Source organism: Limanda limanda, chromosome 13 (genome assembly GCF_963576545.1).
Source record: "Limanda limanda chromosome 13, fLimLim1.1, whole genome shotgun sequence".
NCBI classification, from domain to species: domain Eukaryota; kingdom Metazoa; phylum Chordata; class Actinopteri; order Pleuronectiformes; family Pleuronectidae; genus Limanda; species Limanda limanda.
Window position 1 is genome coordinate 18,442,708 of NC_083648.1, and position 19,334 is coordinate 18,462,041.

The 19,334-nt window shown below is 42.3% G+C and overlaps 1 protein-coding gene across 1 annotated transcript; it reads left to right on the forward strand.

Moving 5' to 3' along the window:
- Positions 1-587: 587 nt before the first annotated feature.
- Positions 588-17,631, forward strand: LOC133018416 (BMP/retinoic acid-inducible neural-specific protein 3-like). Its single transcript, XM_061084778.1, has 8 exons — positions 588-676; positions 822-1,164; positions 5,927-6,129; positions 8,506-8,723; positions 11,517-11,622; positions 12,462-12,698; positions 14,570-14,792; positions 16,399-17,631. The coding sequence occupies exons 2-8, from the start codon at positions 869-871 to the stop codon at positions 17,531-17,533; spliced, it is 2,418 nt and encodes an 805-aa protein (XP_060940761.1). The 5' UTR covers positions 588-676; positions 822-868; the 3' UTR covers positions 17,534-17,631.
- The last annotated feature ends 1,703 nt before the right edge of the window (positions 17,632-19,334 follow it).

A 19,334-nucleotide genomic window follows, 5' to 3' on the forward strand; every position in this document is an offset into this window, starting at 1 on the left:
CGTGTAGGTAATGGTTAATGATCAACATCCCTGATGCACAGTGCTAGAATCCTGCGCCCCGGCTGCATGTGGGGTATACATCACTCCTCCTCATCATCATGCACTTGCTCGCCCTCTTGCTTTCCCACTTGGAAAAAAAAAACTAGGGGGGAGAAAAGCTCTCTGTGTTGCAGCAGGCGCTCATTCATCCTCTAGCTCAGCAGAGAGGAGAGGAGAGGAGAGGGGGGGACACGACAGCTCCCATGCAACATTTATCCTTATTGTTATTTTAGGCAGCCACTTTAAGGAGCGCGCACTAAGGGAATTCCACACATGGGGATGGGGGGATCAACCTTGTGCCTCCAACCTCTGGAAATATCATTGCGCGCCCGGACACAGTCAGTGTGAACTGCTCTTTGTCCGATCGCCTCCTCCGCGGCAGCTGCAACTTACTTTTCCACGGCCGGGGGGGAGCGCATGGATGCGCGGACGCAGGAGCAAGGATTGTCTCCCGGAACAAAGTTGAGCAAAGGGGCGGACGTGAAGTTGGAGCAGCGCTCCGGAGAAAGGGATCATCACGAGTTCATGAATCCAGTCGGATCGCTGCACGGGAGAGGTTCTACTCGCAGGGCGCGCACCAGCGGAAGAGTTCGCGCATCCTTGAGAGCGCAGCGCTCGGTCCTCACAGCCAAATCGGGTAAGTGTCTCTTCAGCATAGAAAGCATCACATCATGCAATCAATCTGTTTATGAATTGATTCATTTAAAAAGAACTATCCACACTGCACCTTGCAAAAAATGTACTTTTTTACATCTTTGTTGGTTCGTGTCTCACTGGTGCAGGTGTCCTCCTCCCAGTCCGGAGAGAATGAGGTGTCGCTGGGTGAAGCATGAGCTGTCAGAGGATCAGTCATAAGCGGCTGTCTCTGCTATGGGAGGGGGCGGCTCTCAGCCTGTGGCTCTGCTGCTGCTGCTGCTGGACCCCCGGGGCCGGGGCCAGCGCCGCCGCCGCCCCTGGAGCCGGGGCCGCAGCCCGAGGCGCCGCCGCCGCCGGACAAAGCGACGGCGCGTCACGCTCCCTGGGCTGGCTGCTGTCCGATAAAGGGCCTTTCCACCAGTCCCTGGAGTTCACGGAGGCTGCGGAGAGGTACCAGCAAGGCTTCAGCACCAGATACAAGATCTACAGGTGAGACGGATGTTAGAGGTGCGTGTGTGATGTTTTTTTTTTCCCCATCATTATTCCGTAGGCGTAGTATGCTTCTCTGGAGTTTCAGGTTTCATCCAAACATGCCACTGGATAATTTCACTGATGAGCAGGGTTGAAAAAAAGTGCCCTCACAGGTTGAGCACCTGCACAGAACCCGTCACAAGCTGATGAGCAAATCTGAAATAACCATTGTGGCAAAGCCAGACTGGGCCGTCCGCCACTATCTTCACTGATCTGTATCACCGGAACTGCATTTCCTCCTTTCCTTTCTTTTCCTTCCTCATTTGATAACAGGGTTACAGCTGGTGTCTCACTGTGACCCCTGCAGCTGGAGTTCATCCCATGAATGTGTGTGGACAGTTGACATCCTTTCACTGATGCTCTGCAGTGTCCCTGAGCTGCACTTATCTTTCGCCGTCTTTGTCTAAACATCCGTCGTGAGGGTCGAAATGCAATTTTCCTGCTTTCTTGCAACTGGGAGGCGCACAGCACGGCGCTCTGTGCAGTCGTACATGTGAAACACATGCTACACGTGGGATTTTCTCAGAAGTCAATGTGTGGTGTTTGTTTGTTGCTGCTCCTGAAGTCCTGTGAGGTTTATCAATGCCCCAGGCCTGGGATTATGTTTCTTTCTCTGCTGGACATTGCCAAGAGTTTACAGAAGTGAAAAAATACTTCATGCTTGGCATCTATAAATCAGTTGGTCCATTATCTCCTCTGAGGGATCTTTTAGGCTGCAGTGTTTATCTCCTACTGACACCTGCATAATTTTTTTTCAGTGGACCTGCTGCATCAATGTCTCTACAGTCCCCTCTGAGTCAAGCCTCTTCTTTTCCAAAAACCTGCTCAGTAATTAGTAAAAATCCCCGGATGTGACAAAGAGCCTGGACGGTCGGAGGCAGCTGCCATCTGCATTGGCTGACGTCTCATCTCTCGAGGGCGTCTTACCCTCCAGCAGTCGATCTCTTGGAACCTGTAAACTGCCTGCTCACATTTCTATCCTGAAGGCTGTTTTCAGGAAATATTGATCAAGAGTTTTTAAGGATGAGTTTTTAGTTACTCCATCTGTCTTGTATAGATAACCAGGAAAATAATAAGCTGTAGACACACTGAAGGCATTAATACCCAGGAATATGTCATAAATATATTCTACAGTCCTCAGAGTGTCAGACGCTCCATATTTTTCTTTGTGCTCTTAAATAGCCCAGGGGCCTACATTGCTATTCTACCCCTCTGACCTCTGTAATATAGCTATAACACCACCACAGACGCCACACAGCTATCTGTCATGCAACAGTGTGTGATTAAACTGTTCATTTGCTCTTCATAGCTGCTGATTTTACTTTTCTTCCGCCTCCAAGGGTTATTTGGATCAATATTGATTGCTTGCAGACAGTACACACAGTAAACCTTCATGTTTTTACGATACCCGCGTACGTTCCTCCATTTGCCATCAGTGGCCGAATAGCTGTAAGCTAAACCCCAGGCTGGATCGACAGTGCCCATCTGTCCACCAGGGGACGGACACTCAGGCTGTCCCCTCGTTATGATGATTGGCTGTAATGACACACTCCACACTGTTCCGGTTCCCCAATTATTTCTCTGTCGATCGTTTTTCTCATGGCAGTGATTTGATTGCCTCCCAGAAGTCGAGGGAAGTACACAGAGCAGCAGGCAGCCCTGTGGGAGAGGTAGATATTAGCTCATGCTATGGAGAGAGGGAAGAACAGGGCAAGCTACTTTTGTGAGTATCTCGAGTTGAGCTAGCTTGTGTCCAAAGGGCACCAGATATTAAATAATAGCAGCTGATGATTTGGGACTATTTTGGCTAAGTGCCTTCCTGTAGCTGTGGTAGTCACAGCGTGGCATCGCAATATGCTTTGGTTTAAAGAATTTAAAGCTGTAATAAACTTGTATAAACAGTGGGCATAACGTTTGAATCTCAGTAATGGGTTCAGGGCGCTTCTGTGATTTCCAAAGGTCACATGGAAAGATAACTTGAAACAGTAGGATTATAATTCGATTGAAAATTTCATATTTTCTAGTCCACATATATCTGTCTTTAGGTGTGAAATCATGACTGACCATGCTTGATGATGCAAATCTTTAGTATTATCCCAATACTAAATTACTTCCAGCACGAGACCATTTCAACCACAAGTGAGTTTTAACACAGATAAAATAACAATCAAATTTAAAGACAGCTTATTTCTTTAAATGCCCCATATTTTACACCTTCCTGGGATTTAATTTGATGTATTGTAGCCCTCACATGATATATCAGTGGTTTAAAGTAACAAAAAACAGCTGCTGCAATATGTATTTCCATGTCCTCAGAAATGGCTGTTTTCCCCTGCCTCTTGAGCCCCTCCTCTGATTGGCTGACTGCACATTGAGTGACACACGACCAGGCATATCACCGTTCTCATTCTGGCGCGTTCACGCTCTCTGGTAAATACAGCTGAAAGTCACTCTCTATTTTGATACCGATATAGAAGACCAGCCACATATTTACAGTCGTTTACAACAAGATGTTTCTGAATGGTAAGTTACACCGTCCTCAGACTTGTTCAAGTTTGAGCAGGACAGTCGGAGTATCGTCCCGAGTTACAGTATAGAGTTTCAATAGGGAGTAGCATAGACTTTACTCCGTAGTGAGCACACCGACACGGCACGTCAGAAGACATAAAGCATAACCGCTGGTCTCGAACATTAACGTTCTTAGGAGGAATGTGCACAGACACATTCTCTTCCTTGCATCCCTCCACGCTGCAGTGTTTCTTCAGTGTTGTTTGTTGTGGTTAACAAGCGGCTAGCTCAGCAACATGTTTGCTTGGTGTCGCGGTCGGTGTGGTGGGTTCGGAGGCTGGACTGGTACCAGATGGGCGGGGCTGAGAGACGAGTGCGATCCCGTATGACTCAGGAGAGGAAGTAGGAAACGAGACCTTTCGATAACATATTTCTTAGAATGGACTGGGTGAAAAAGTCAAGGAATGACCATTTTCATACTTTGAGGGGACCTACTGACCCCTTCAAGTCATTAGGGATAGTAAAACCCCAGAAAATGTATTTTACACAATATGGGCCCGTGAAAGAAAAACTGCTCTTGCAATTTTGGGAAATGCACTAATTGGCTGTCTTTCTTAAGATATTAATGTTAAAACTGAGAGAAACATTAATAATTATGTTAACATGTTCCAGAACGTAGTCTGATTTAATGTCAACATTACAGCCGCTAGGTCTTATGTAGCTGTTGCTAACTCCAATATCTCAATGAGGCAAAATGCAGTGAAGAGTCCAGTAGGAATTTATATAGAGATTCAGACGTATACATTTCTACTTAATGTCAATAAGGTCAGAATACTCCACATGTCTTCATATAATTATTTCTTATGAAGACTACGACCTCATTCAGGTTAAGTTAATCAGAAATTGCTTTCTACATGGCAGTGTCTTATTGAGACTGTTCATGTAAATGTAATTAATGTTAACAATGAGTACCTCTCGAGCTCACACACTAATGGACTAATGAATGGATGGATGAAGTGAATGCTTGGCTCACCGGCTTCTAACTTTATCTTCTTATTTAACTGACACAAGAGCAATGTCATTCTATTCATGTAACTTTCTGCAAGATAGCAAACCTCCCGACATAAACTATTTGCTTTGCTGCGTGTCTTCCCACATTCTCTCTACTCTTTCTTACTGTTCTGTCAATTCATGCAAAAAGCTCAAAGATATCTTATAGACTCATCCAGAAACTTTTCTTTGTTTATCTTTCCAACAAACTTGATTGAAAACGACACAACACTAATAGTGATACTAATTTTCCAACACGCTGTAATGCAGTTACAAAGCCTCTCTATTCTGGCAGGGGAAACAAAAGAAATGGTGGAAAATTGCTTTCCGCTCGAAAAATACTGGATCCAGCATGAATCAAATTTCTATCAGGCTGCTATGAAACCATCAAATTCCCAGAGGAGAATATCAGGGCCATGACCTCAGTTTTGAAGTTAAGGTTACGGGACTGCAAACACAGAGAGAGAGAGAGATCCAACCGTAACCTTTACAATAAAATATGATTGCTATGTTATTCAAAATATCCACATTTATAGAACTATACATTATGTTAATTGTGTTAAACCCAGAGTTGTGAGGGTATTTAAAGGCAAAAAAGGTTGGGCACCAATTATCCTATAAAATATACTTAATGCTCTGTTAGAGGAGCCCACATTCAAATCTACATAATTATACATAAATAACCAACCGCAACCTGATTGACTTAAAGCCCACACTAATCATGTACTCCCTGGGTATTTAAAAAAAGAGGGATCTCATACTGTATATATATATATATGATGCATATTATTAGAGATTGTCAGGGGATTCAACTTCACAGCGTCATAATTTATTAACACTGTATGATCACTTGTGTGCGAGTGTGTGTGTGTGAGAGAGTGTGTGTGTGTGTGTGTGTGTGTGTGTGTGTGTGTGTGTGTGTGTGTGTGTGTGTGTGTGTGTGTGAGAGAGTGTGGTCAGTGTGTGCCTCACAGTAAGTAAAACACATTCACCTACTCCTCTGTTTCCACCACTGCTTGTTAAATAGCAGCCAGGGGCCTTATACACAGGCCTCAATTGAGCAAAATGTTTCTCTCCCTCACTTTTTGTGTGCTTTTGTCTTTGTGTATGATTCGTGTTTGATTGTGTGTGTGCATGTATGTGTGTGTGTGTGTGTTGCCAGGGAGTTTGGTCGATGGAAGGTCAACAGCCTGGCAGTGGAGAGGCGGGACAGTTTTGGTGGCAGCAGAGGTTTGGCTCTGCCCCTCGACCCTGACTTCATGCACACCATCCGCCAGCTGGGGAGGCGGCCAACCCTCCAGGCCATTACAGAGAGTCTAATCAAGAAGTATGGTACCCACCTCCTCCTCTCCGCCACTCTGGGAGGTACAGTGGAGTACTCCGAGCTTCAAAGTGAAGCCGATTCACACAGCTTCGAATGTGATTTTTTTTTCCAGCATGTGGTTAACCCTTTTTACCGTCTGGTGCTTTCTAAACAACAAAGCATGTAATCATTTTTTCTGGATCAGTGATTTTGGCTCATAAAAATCACTCTGGTTAAGTGGTCAAAAAATTAATTGGAAAATGCAACAAAAGACGGATTTAATGTTTTGCTTGGATCTCAAAAAGGCAAGTTTCCTTACAAACGTTGCTGGTGTTGTACAACACTATCATTCATACACAATTGGCTCATCTTTTGTGTCTTTAGTAAACCACTAAGTCAAAGTATACTGTATGAGAAGAACAGAAGCGTGGGTTTGCTTTTTCACTGCAAACAGTTATCAACGACGTTCAATCCAGCATTATTCTGATGAGTAGAATGCTTTTTTATCTCATTCCCACCACTGGACAAAGATTAAACATAGAGTTTGGTTCTTGGCACCTCAGAACTAAGGACCAAAAATGTATTTTATGTTGCACCATTTTCTAAAATCTCTCAGGCAGAGATATATCATGGAAAATAACAAATACTACCATTTTCTCAGACAGCAGACACAAATAAACTCAGCGCAAGAAAGAGAGTTTTAATAATGCCGGAGCAAGTCTTGATCTCTAAGTGGTACAAGATGTTCTGACTTTGAGTGCGGTAGCTGATGTCGGACATAGAGTGGATGTCCCTGTTCTGATTATATCCAACCTCTCTGGAAGGACGTGATCTCTCCTGAAAGTCAGAACCAAGGCTTGTGTGTCACATTTAGGGAACAGACTAAAGACGTTTATATGACATATGTCATGTCGTCATCAACTACGTGGGCGTCATCTAAATACCTGACATTGATTGGTTTTGTAATCGGGGCATGTGTTTGAATAGTGTAAAATAATGAATCAGTTAATTTTGTTAATTTTGTTGCCACTGTTATATAAACATAGTATCACTACCGACATCACCAACTTCAGGCACAAGCACTTAGCACTAGTTCAAATTTACCAAATGAACGTCCTCGTCAGTAAAGCTATAAATTGAAGGGGAGGACTGAGTCACTTGCACCTCTTTTTCTCCTTGGGTAATGCTGTGCCTAACTTCCTGCAATTGGTTTAAAAAAAAAAGAAAGAACCAAACTGTTATTCAGTTTGATCCAGAGTGAGACCTCTTCTATTTGTCGGACTGAATATTGGTAAGTTTGTCCGGATAGTGGTGTTTTCACTCCTGTTCCTTTGGTTCAGACTAAACAAGGTCGGTATGAAACACCCTAAGGGCACTTCCACACCTACCTTGTTAAGTGTGGATGTTCGGACTTGTTCTTCAGACTCGGTCTGTTTAGTAATAGGTGTCAGAGGTGCCTCAGACAATTTCAAGCCACAGAACTCTCTTTTCTGGATGGTTCGGTCTCAGAACATTGAAACAAAATCTTTAACAATAGCAGACGAAAAATAAGATGCCTACAGAAATGCTTGCTTAGTCTTTACCTCCAACAGTCCTTTTTTTTTTTCATGCCCTTCATTCAGAATGATGGCAAATACAATGACCACATATACAACATGATGAATAGCCAAATTGATATTAAGTATATATACAGCCCACGGAGGTGGGCTGTATATCGTATGTCATGCCGTATGTCATGCACAAGTCCTAAGTGCCCTCCCTGAATTACAATGTGAAACCAAAACAAAACAGATCAAATGTAAACAACGACATGGAGCCTGGTTCTGACTTTCAGTTCTGAAAGGTTTACCTAACCTGGACCTTTAGCAGCTATGAGAACTAGACCTACTACTGTAATTCCAAAAGACTAAAGTTATAATATCAATCAATTTAGCTGTCTTTTAACAGTCATGCCTATTGATATCTACTGGAACCATGGTACTACAGATCAAACCCCTAATCACGTAAAACACCTGAAGTACACAAATGGGTTTTCAAGGGTTTTCACTTCAACTGAAAACTTAATTTTAAGCATGTGAAAAAACTTGATGACCGTGTTGATGTGCTTTGTTTGGCTGCTTTTATATTATTAATCTAATATTTGTAATTGTTAGAAGGTCTACAACTAGAAGTCTACTTTCTTTTAATGTTTTGCAATTGTAATCCAGATGATGAAAGTAATTCAGGGAACTTGATCAATGATCTTGATCAAGCTCCTGAAGAGTTTGATACGCAGAGACCTTGTCTGTGCCTTTTCCTCCAATCATGCAAAGCATCAGTTTCTTCCACAGCACTTAATCACTACTGTGCTTTTATATCTGATCTGAGAAGATACTAATGCAAGGTGATTAGAGCTGCTCTGTCAGACCTAATACAACTCTCATTCCCTCTGCCACCAGGGGAGGAGTCTTTGACGATGTTCGTGGACAAAAGGAAGCTCAGCCAGGAGTCCTCGCCCTCGGCGGGCGAGGCCGGTAGTAGCGGCAACACGAGCTCCAGCACTACGGGGACTGTGACCCTGGAGGCCCTTCACCAACTGGCTGCTTCCTACTTCACCGACAGAGAGAGCACCCTGCGAAGGCTGCACCACCTCCAGATCGCATCCACCGCCATCCGGGTACGTGGAAGTTAATACGGCAGCAGTCTGATGGGAGATTAACTCACTGTCTGAAAGCATTAGAGATGTTCCCCTGCAGTGTTGTGGTGTGTTAACCCTCGACATTCACACATGGGAATGGTGGGATACTAAGCATTCACATGGCCTGGTTTGGTTGTGGGTTTAGCTAAGGTCGCTGAACATTGATGAATGACTTGTTCAGTTGTCAGGGACAGAACATAATTTCAGTCTTGATCAGTAAATAGATGCACATATAAATCACTCACATTACCACGGTACATCACGGGACTAACTCTACCCACAGCTGATGTTTTTAGTGTTTCTTTTCTTTTCTTTATCATTTTATAGTGTTTATATTATATCTAAATTAACCCACTATTGAAGTGATGCTTATGACTAGGAGAAGAAATTGCAGGGTAACTTGTGATTCGATACTATGCACACCATAGGGCAACAATAACATCACCATACTGCGATTCTGCAATAATTGATAAATTGTAAGACAATCATATGATACATTATAATATCTGTCGAACTGAACATAAAACAAAATCCCCTTAAAGAGGCAAAGTGCAGGATTTGTGGATTTAGTCACTGCATGACACAATGTTTATATGCTTAAAGTTTGTATCTAAGTGGCTCTTTAGTCTTGAACAAACACACTGTAACTTGTCAATGTGCGTATGTGCCATCATTCTAATGTTATATATATATAAATATATATAACTAATTAATCTTTGGCGGCAGCTAATCGATAATTTTATGTCATGATGATACATTCCTGTATTGATATTTTGTCCCACCCTTACTTACTCATTTAAAGTTTGTAATAACAAGCCTTAATAAATTTGACAATATGAAAAAATGTGTAACTAGTTTTAACTATAGACTGAGATGAGTGGTGGAAGAGATATTCCAATACATATGTTTAATAGCAAAACAAAACTCAGTTACATGTAAAAGTTCTACATTCAAAATGTTACTTAAATGTTAGATAAATGTGGGCAACAAAATGTAACAACTTAACATAAGGTTAAACCCTGTTTTACAAATGGAGGACAAAACACAATTTTTTATGTATCAGAAAATTTTGCAGAGTGACCTTAATCAGTGTTATTGGATCTATGGTATTGACCCAGTACATTCATTTTGTTGTGGTGATTGTAACTTTATACCCTATAAAAACACATCATATATTAAAAAGAGAGTTCACCTAGTTAAGATTCCATATCAAATCTTAGAAATCTTTCACATAACCTGAAAATGTAGCTGTAAAATGCCAAATATCCGTCCATCATCAATATTGTTTATCCTTTGAGAGCCAATCCAAGCTGACTTGGCGAGAGGATAGATCCTAGATAGATCCCAGGCGTATCGCAGAAATAACTGTTCACGCCAACATTCACACCTACGGCCAATTTACAGTCCTCAATTAACCAAATGTCCAACATTTCTCTCCGAGATGTTGCAGAATTAAAGTACATGTAGCATAAAAAGAAAATACTTAAAGTTCAAAATAATCTAAATTTTTCTTTCCACTTCAAGTCGAGCAAACTTTTAATTCTTGGCACTCTGGTAGCTCAACTTGAAGATAACATGAACGAACAGATGGAGCTCAGGGAATTTATTTCCATAAGTTATTTCACCAGGTAGGATTAGGAACAAATGCTTGTTTACAGAATTGGCCCGACACCAAGAAATTCACCTGTTGTAGCTGCAGGGGAGAAACAGCACTGTCAAATGTGTCTCTGCTGTTTCTCTCGCCTCAACATACATCACAGAAAAACTGGCAAGTACAGGCTCGTTTGATTTGAATCAGAATCTGTTTGATAAATTATTTTATATCAAGTTGCTCAAACACGTCCTTTCTAACCACCCACTATCTGCTTCTGCAGCCGAAAAAACAATATTAGAACATAAGGAGGTTTCAAAGACTTTCATCTTTAAAGAGCAGAGGAGAGAAAGAGGGAGGCCAGAGCAGCAGTCCTGCATCCTGTATAGTCTGAAGCACCAATCATCCATTTTATCATATGAAGTGGCTCTTAGAGTGTAAGCATTAATCAGCCCGAGGGGCAAATGTGGATTCTAAAGTCAGTAGCCGCTGATGAAGACAAGTTCTCCCCAAACTGAAAATGTGTTCCTCTGGTTATGCATCAGCCTGATGGATTAAATATATGAATTTCCATTAATTTCCAGTCCACACTGACTTCAATACGTTTTCCACTTTGCAGCGTGCATAGTGTTCAGGCAGAGTAACGATCAAAGCCAGAGACAGAGGTGGGAGTGGGAATGTCGGGGGGGGGGGGATACTGCATTTTATGTTGGATGTAAAGCAGCACCTGCCATACGCAGTCAGTCATTAAACTCACATACGGTGCTGGGGATTGGGTGAGAAACAGGACGGACCCGGAGCATAAATTTATGCAAATACTCAAGCAAGTTAATATTTCCAGTTTTGACGGGCAGATTAATTGCATTTAGAAATCACATAAGCACAGACGTGAATCAGTCTAAAGTTCCCGAGTTGGACCGAAGTTGATTTGTTCTGTCAAATCAGAGCCAATTATTCAGTCGGAGGAAAAACAGCTTCTAATTAAGGAATTTTTCAAGATTACTCCGCAGTGACTTCACAGCATTCATAAATCATTTGAGGCATAAAAACACCTTTGTTGAGCCTTCATTTAGTTTTTCTAAGTTAAAATTACGCCTGACAAAAATTATACTTTTTAAAAAAAGGCACAAACACCGGACAATGGCTTTACACTCGACTGTTTTCTCTCCACGTCCTCGCAGGTGACAGAAACCAGGACCGGGCCGCTCGGATGCAGCAACTATGACAATTTGGACACAGTCAGCTCTGTGCTGGTTCACAGTCCAGAAAACAAGATTCATCTACAAGGTATGAAAAATAAGCTCATTAAATCCTAGTGATGGCATCTTACTGAGTTTGATGTGTTTGTTTTAAAAAACACTTTCTAAACTCAAAAACAACTTGGAGAGCACGTACCTTGGCTGATGGGCCACTTTATCACCATATTGCATAATGGAGATCAGATACATAAAGTGTACACAGAAATGATCTGCAGAACATGTGCAGGCCAAATACCACTTCTGTGATACTGCTGAAAGGATTATTTATTACTGTACAGTAGCTGAATACAGATCACCCCCTTGAAATATTTATTTTGATCCACAAAATACAGATTATTAATTGTATATCATAGATATTAGCATTCTACATACACACACTTGACATTTTTTTCATGAAGATTTCTGCATTATTTCTTGAGACATTCCACACTGTCTAACTCAGAATATTTTCTTAATATCAGAATATTAGTGTCCATGGAAACATGTCTATTTAGGGAGACGCTCATTTACAATGATTTGCTATGAGATGTTATGAGAGTGGAATCAAGCTTACTCATCTAAGCATCACAAAGAAAATAAAGATTGATAATTATTCCTTTAATCTTCTGCAATTTTTTTCTTATTGTTACAAATTCTCTTACAAAGACCAAGAGTAACAATATTACAATAATATGTTCACCTCTGAAAACCCGTTTGCCTGGCGTTTGGCTTTCAGACCAATTCTTACTCTTGAAAAACATAAATCTTTGGCAATGGGTCAGAAACCTTTAGTTTCAATCGAACAAAGCAAAGTAATTTTCTCAAACTGTTGCCCACTGGGTATTTTTACTCGAGCATTGACCTGACGCTGTGTTTCACGGTCCACAGGGCTGCAGGTCATCCTACCCGGCTATTTACAGAGTCGCTTCATTCAGGCGGCTCTCAGCTACATCGGCTGCAAATCCGAGGGTCGCTTTGTTTGCCAGAACAGCGACTGCTGGTGCGAGTGCACCGTGGACTTCCCTCGGTGTAACTGTCCTCACTCGGACCTGGACACGCTGCAGAACAACCTGCTGCGCATCAGAGACTCCTGGAGGCTGACCAACCGGGAGTTTGAGGAATCTGGTGAGTAAGGTTTTTTGATTTACTGTGATGGTCTGAAATTTTTTTAGATCTTCCTCAAAATCCAGGATGCAGGTGATATTCAGATATTTGTATGAACTAACTTTCTAAACATGCACACCATCTTAAATCAGATTATAATCTTCAAGTTGCCCACAGAGCCTGATTGGTGACTATAGATCAGTCATGCTACATTAGTTATATATGATAAATAACTGTAGTTTATTTTATATATACCCATACTGAAAAAGACATTGAAAGTTAAAATTGCATGATTTAAATCTAATTTTGGAGCCTTGCATAATGTTTTGATTGGCAAAACAATAAGAAAAATCTTTCTCATGTTATTTTGTATTTGAGAAATCTGTCTTGAAAACTGCAGCATTGCTTTTATAGTTTCTCCCAAACATTTTCAAATTATTTTTCTCTGAGTGGCCTGATATTTATTCCATATGTTACTGCTTTTAAATGCCTTCCTTTAAACATACATAGATTCAAAGCTTTCATTTCTGCATTAATTGACTGTTTACAACTATATATTATTATGATTAACATTATTTGTATTAACATTATTATTATGAATATTATAATTATTTATATTAGTTTTAGGAGTAGTAGTAGTATTAGTATATTTAACAACAAATATTAACTTAAACTTGGAGGAACTAAACTACATGGACCTGTTTTCGTTCTAAATTAATTCTCGTCCGTCAGACAGAGGCAGCTGCCAGACTCTGAATCAAGAGACCCGTCAGTCATTGTGTCAAATCAAATGATGTTCCTCTCAAGGTGCTCAGGGCTGCCGTGTGTGACAGTACACAGATCTTCTATAGACATCCATCTGTTCTCATCCACCAAAGTTAGACAAGGACTCATAAAAAAGTGTATTTAATGTCACAGTTCAACATCTGAGGAAATATGCTCATTTCCCTTCCAGCTAAGAGTTGCACCACTTGTGTGTGTCAAACATGTGATTTCTCATTTGTTTGGAGAGGAAGTGTAAAAATAGTCCAGCACATAAGCCACAACCCTCGACAGATGAAGGTTTCCTTTTTTACGATGCACCAGTCAAAATGCAGCTATTACTTTATATTAAGTCAATAAAATAAAGTTACATGAATATTTAAAGCTCTTAGATGAAAAGGGCGACGTCTGCATGAACTCTATTCAAGCAAAAGAAGTTATCTAATATCTGAAAATAAATAAATAATGTGTTATACCACACTGTAAGTCAGTGAATAATTTCAGTGAGTTTGAGGTGGGCCTGTAATTACCATAAACATACTATAGTATATACTATATACCATGGCAGAGTTGCCATAATTGGCAATTGCCCTAGTCTCTACTTCCACCCACTTTCCATAAATGAAGCCAAAGTATCCCGGGTATGAACACAAGTTTCTCCATCTGAATTTGCCCTGGAACTTTTCTGAAAAACATTTTTGTGATCACTGTTCCTATAGCAACCATATTACTTTCACATTGCTGGAGGCAAGAATAGCAATTTAGCTTTCAGTGTCACTCACATGTAATTACAGACTAGTTGCTTTTTGACGACCTACAGTGCCGTATGCTGACAACAGGTGGTGATTAACATACTGTACATTTTTTTTCGGAAACAAAATAACGAAAGACGTCTGTTCTCTGACATGATGATGAGATCAGCAATCTGCCCTGCGAAGGAAATCTAAATAACAACAACAGGTTTTCAGGCAGGTTGCAGCTGTCTTCTCTTGAGCGGTTTGCTTTTCTGGGACAAACAACGAAAAGTCGATCCATTTCTTTTTATTTTATTTAGGATATTGTTACCCAGCGGCTCATAACCGCTAGCAGAGTTTGCTTATTCGTTTTCTGTTTGTTTTTTTCCCTTCCAGAGGAGTTCCAAAGCTTTGTTGGGAAACTGCCAAACCATTACGCTGTAAACACATCTGCCGTGGAACACTTGTGGAGGACAGACGCCAGCCTGCTCCAGCGCTACAGGCAGCTGGAGACCAGGAGCAACCAGCTTTTCACCAAAGCTCACCGCACCGCTAACAAGCTCTTCAGCCTGAGCAAGAGGTGCCGAAAACAGCCCAAAATAGTCCTGCAGAGGCCGAGGTAAGATACGAGACGAGAACAAGCGGGTGGAATATTTATACCGCAGCCTGTTAACCCAAGGTGCTGCCCAAAACTTATAATTATGAAAATGATTTATGCGGCAGGCACTGGGCGAAAGCAGCGGTGTGAGACGGTACTTATTAGAAGGCTCTTGAGGAAAAGTAGTTGGAAAAGTGCTGACGGGAGCGAACCTGCCTCTCTGTTCCCAAGACAAACAGGATCATGTTTGGCCAAACCGACACGTTTCACCGTCTTGAAACTGCACAGCAATCAATCCGGCTTCTCAAAATATCATATCCAGGAGTTTCAGCTGCAGTGGACATGACAGTAATACCCTCGGCCTCTATCTATTCTTGTTTTTTTTAACTGTTATAGCCGCTGTTTCAGCAGCACTCCCACCTGGACGCGTTATTTCTGCAGCGTATCAGAGAGCGCCGTGGTCATAACTCCAGTCCGATTTATGCCTCTCTCATGAACACTCTGTGTTGATAGCTATTTCTGGCAGGGAAATTAACTAAATGACACAATCCATCAGTGAGCTAGTCAGGCTGCAGACGCTGCCTCCTCAGTCTACATCGCCATTACACTTCTTTATCGCACCCTCTCTGCCTGTAGAAAATAAATTGAGTAGTGGTTTACAGTTTCTAGGTAAGTCGATTTATTATTTTCAGTGGGAAATATAATATCTGTGTTATGTTTGAATTATTTGATTATATATTTTCCAAATTCCCATTTTAATAAGGTTTTACCGTGCTGTATCTGTAAAATTCTATTCAGATGGCATGTTTAAATGTAACGTGGCCCTAGCGACTCACTCAAACACATTAACGGGAAAAAAACAAATTCAAAAAGCCACAACAGGAAAAAAGAACCACAAAGGAAGTGAGTGATATTGACCATGAAACTGTAGAAGAGGCTGTATGAAAATAAAAGAATATGAAAAGAATATATAAAACTGAATTTAGACACAAGATACAAAAGCAATAGAACATTAAAAATCACACAAATTTGAGAGTTAAAATAGTACACAACAGGAGTTGAAATCAAGGTCTCAATCTCAACTCGAATTGAAGGCCAGTGAGAAGAATTTGGTCTTTAGCAATGATTTTCATGTTTCTAGGGTCGGAGCGGTTCTATCACTGCTCCAAGTAAAATTTGCCACTGCAACGGTTACCGTTGTTTTTTTAAGCTTTAGCTCTCAGGACGTCCAGAAGCAACGGGTTGGTCGACCTCAGCGCCAACCCATTTAAAAGACAAGCCATAAAATCTTTTAATCAATCCTGAATTTGTCAGGAAGAGAAAGACATTAAGACGAAGTGTAGAAGTGAGTGAGTGTGTGTCAAAGCTTCCCATCTGCACCACAGAAGGGGGGGTTCAATAGATTACAATATTCATTTTGATCTGATTTTGCTGCTCTAATTCCACCTGCATCAGAGTTTGCCTCCGATTGTTTTTGCTGCAAATCAATCCAAAACTGTTTTTTTGTGAAAGACAGAATTAATGTCCTTTGGCTAAAACATTTCCATCACTGCACAATCACAGAAAAATGATACAGCAGTCTGCTCTAAACTCAAAGTGTTTAACACAGCCTCTGTCTCTCCGTCAGGCCTCTGCACTTCTGGGTGCGCTACGCCCTCTCCATTTTGTACTGCAGCGAGAACAACCAGGTCGGCATTTACAGTGACGAGAGCCGCAGCTGCTCCTGCCCCTACAACCATCCTCCATGTCAGGGCCTCATCCCTTGCTCTGTGGGCGACGGCGTCCGCTGTGCCTCCTGTTCCACAGATAACCGGACGCGATGCTCCAGCTGCAACCCCAGCTTCACAATGACCCAGGGAGCCTGTCGGCCTGCCGTGCCCGACCCGACGGACCCCTACCTCGGGATGGAGAGCGACCGTGACCTGCAGGATCTGGAGCTGCGCTACCTGCTGCAGCGGCGCGACCCCCGCCTCTCTCTGCATGCTGTGTTTGTGAGCAACGACCTGCGCATCAACACTTGGTTCGACCCGTCCTGGAGGAAAAGAATGCTGCTCACCCTCAAGAGCAACCGCGTGAAGTCAAACCGTGTTCATATTCTGCTCGGAGTGTCCCTCCAGTTTTGCCTGACTCGGAACAGCACTCTGGAGCCCGCCCTGTCCCTGTTTGTGAATCCGTTCGGGGGCAGCCATTCAGAGAGTTGGACGATGCCGATTGGTCAGCACGGATACCCAGACTGGGAGCGGACCAAGCTGGATATCCCTTTGGACTGCTACAATTGGACATTGACTCTTGGAAACAGATGGAAGAGCTTTTTTGAGACGGTTCATTTCTACCTGAGGAGCCGTATGAGGGACTCTGTGGGAGGGACAGGAGGGAACAAAAACACAACGGCGTACTATGAGCCTCAGGAGGAGACAGAGCCATCCAGCAACATCGGCTACATGAAGGTGAACAGCATGCAGCTGTTCGGGTTCAGCGTGCACTTTGACCCGGAGGCAATCCAGGACCTGATTCTGCAGATAGACTACCCATACACTCAGGGATCGCAGGACTCGGCCCTGCTGCAGCTGGTGGAGCTGCGCTACAGGGTTAACCGGCTCTCGCCTCCGGGGTCACCGCACGTGGATCTGTTCGCATGTCTCCTCCGCCACAGGCTCAAATTGTCCAGCGCGGATGTGGCCAGGATACTCACTGCCCTGCAAACTTTCAGTGCCAGACAACCAAACTACGTCGAGTACGAGGCGAACAAACTGTGTAGTTAATGGCCACTATTTGATGTTTTGTACCATTTCCTTGCCACAGACAGGCCTGTATCCTTTGTCAGCTGGATCCATATGTGTCAAGTGTGTGGTATGTTGTTCAAGGCGTTGTTGTACAGATACAATGTGCAATTAAATTTGATGTTTTCATAAATTCATTGTAGTTTTATGGATTAAGGCTGCATTAAATATTCATTGCTGTACAAGCAATAATCAAGTCCGGGAGAAAACATTCTCAGTTGTTATTGATAAAGAGTTTAAAACAATTTGGTTGTAATAAGAACAAAATTGAGAAAATGGATTGTCTGGGCCTTTAATATTGCTACATGCTACTTTTTAATCTTACAATCCAAACACAGAAGTCTGACATGCATGAAAATATCCCCATAGCCTTCCTAGTTCATCTCCCACTTTCCCCCGTCGATCTCACTGGAGATTCTCAGTGGTGTGTGCTGTGTTGTTTTGGCCCATCTGGAGCCTCGGAACACAAGGTCTCCATTCTCCGATGAGGGAACAGCCTTGGCAGAGATTACTAAGTATATAGTGAGAGAGAAGGGAGGGTTGGGAGCAGCCTTCCTCTGTTCCTTTGCCGTCCCCATCCGCCATTCACAGTTACCGTGATAGATGAGCTGGGGAACCGCAGAGACATGCCCAGCATCACACAACAGTACGCAAGGTACCGGGGACAAGGATAGTACTCTTGCCCAACGCCAGAGCGAGTTGGACCCTCACAAGAGTGACTCTGACTAAAAAGGGAAATCAGCTTTAATCCCCCCGAGGCCTGTCAACAGTTGAGCCGAAGGGTAGCGGCATGGCACGGCTTTGATTAGACTAGCATCTAAAGAGGCTGGAGCAAAGGCGTAGCTTCATCAGGATTCATCAGACATGTTTCTCGTGAGATTAAAGCCAGACACAATTTGCTCTGATGCTATCGTTCAGAACGAATGTGAAGAGCTTGTTGATGCGGGTTTGATTGTGGGATGAGGTGCTGAGCGTACAACTACCACTACCCTACTGTCACTCAAATTACCGTATGGGGCATCACTGTGAAGTGTTACAGTGAAAATTACTTTAATGAGTTTTTTCGTGGCAAATCAGCAAATTTTGAAGTTGAGCTGAAGGCATTGATTTCAATACAAATTTTGGCATCAAACATTGAATTATAATACTGACTAATTTTAAGGCACCACTGTTGTCTCCAGGCTGTAAAATGTCTTTTACTGAGCTATCAGACATCACAGCAGCACAGCATTGCCGCGTTTAATCATATCATGCAATCAACCTTTATATTATATTTACATCCTTTTCTTTTTTTCATCTAGTCTTGTTTTAGTAGTAATTTACTTTAAAGCAATTTATGTTGCAGCTGTAACATTTGATACGCCACAATCTACCAATTTGCGCTGTGTGTTTTAATTGACTGCAGGAAGAATACTGTGTGTGAGAAAGGTAGTGAATCTGGACCGTGTCCCGGTAAAGGGTTAATTCCTGTGGTTTAAACTGTGAGCATCTGGTGGGATTTAAAAAATCTTTTTAACAAGCAAATATTTTGCATCCGGGTGTGAAAATGCAGCTCATGTTTTTGGAAGCAGTCCAGTGTACCTCAGGGGTAAGTCTGGTGGAGAGACAGAAAGAAAGAGTTGGCTGTTGTGAGCAGCTCTGGTTAGTTGGCAGGTTTTTGATTGGGTAAATTCACCTCCTTCTTCTTCCTTAGCCCAATTTAAAATAAAATAAAATAGAATTTTTGATTCAGAGGGCATCGTCCACAGCTGCATTTCTTTCAGAGGTCAACGGACTCAATATA

Excerpts from the sequence above, each read along its gene's own strand:
- LOC133018416 (XM_061084778.1), top strand. The coding sequence starts at position 869 with ATGAGCTGTCAGAGGATCAGTCATAAGCGGCTGTCTCTGCTATGGGAG. Across the intron at positions 6,130-8,505 it reads CCTCTCCGCCACTCTGGGAG|GGGAGGAGTCTTTGACGATG; the intron begins GTACAGTGGAGT and ends CTCTGCCACCAG. Across the intron at positions 8,724-11,516 it reads TCGCATCCACCGCCATCCGG|GTGACAGAAACCAGGACCGG; the intron begins GTACGTGGAAGT and ends ACGTCCTCGCAG.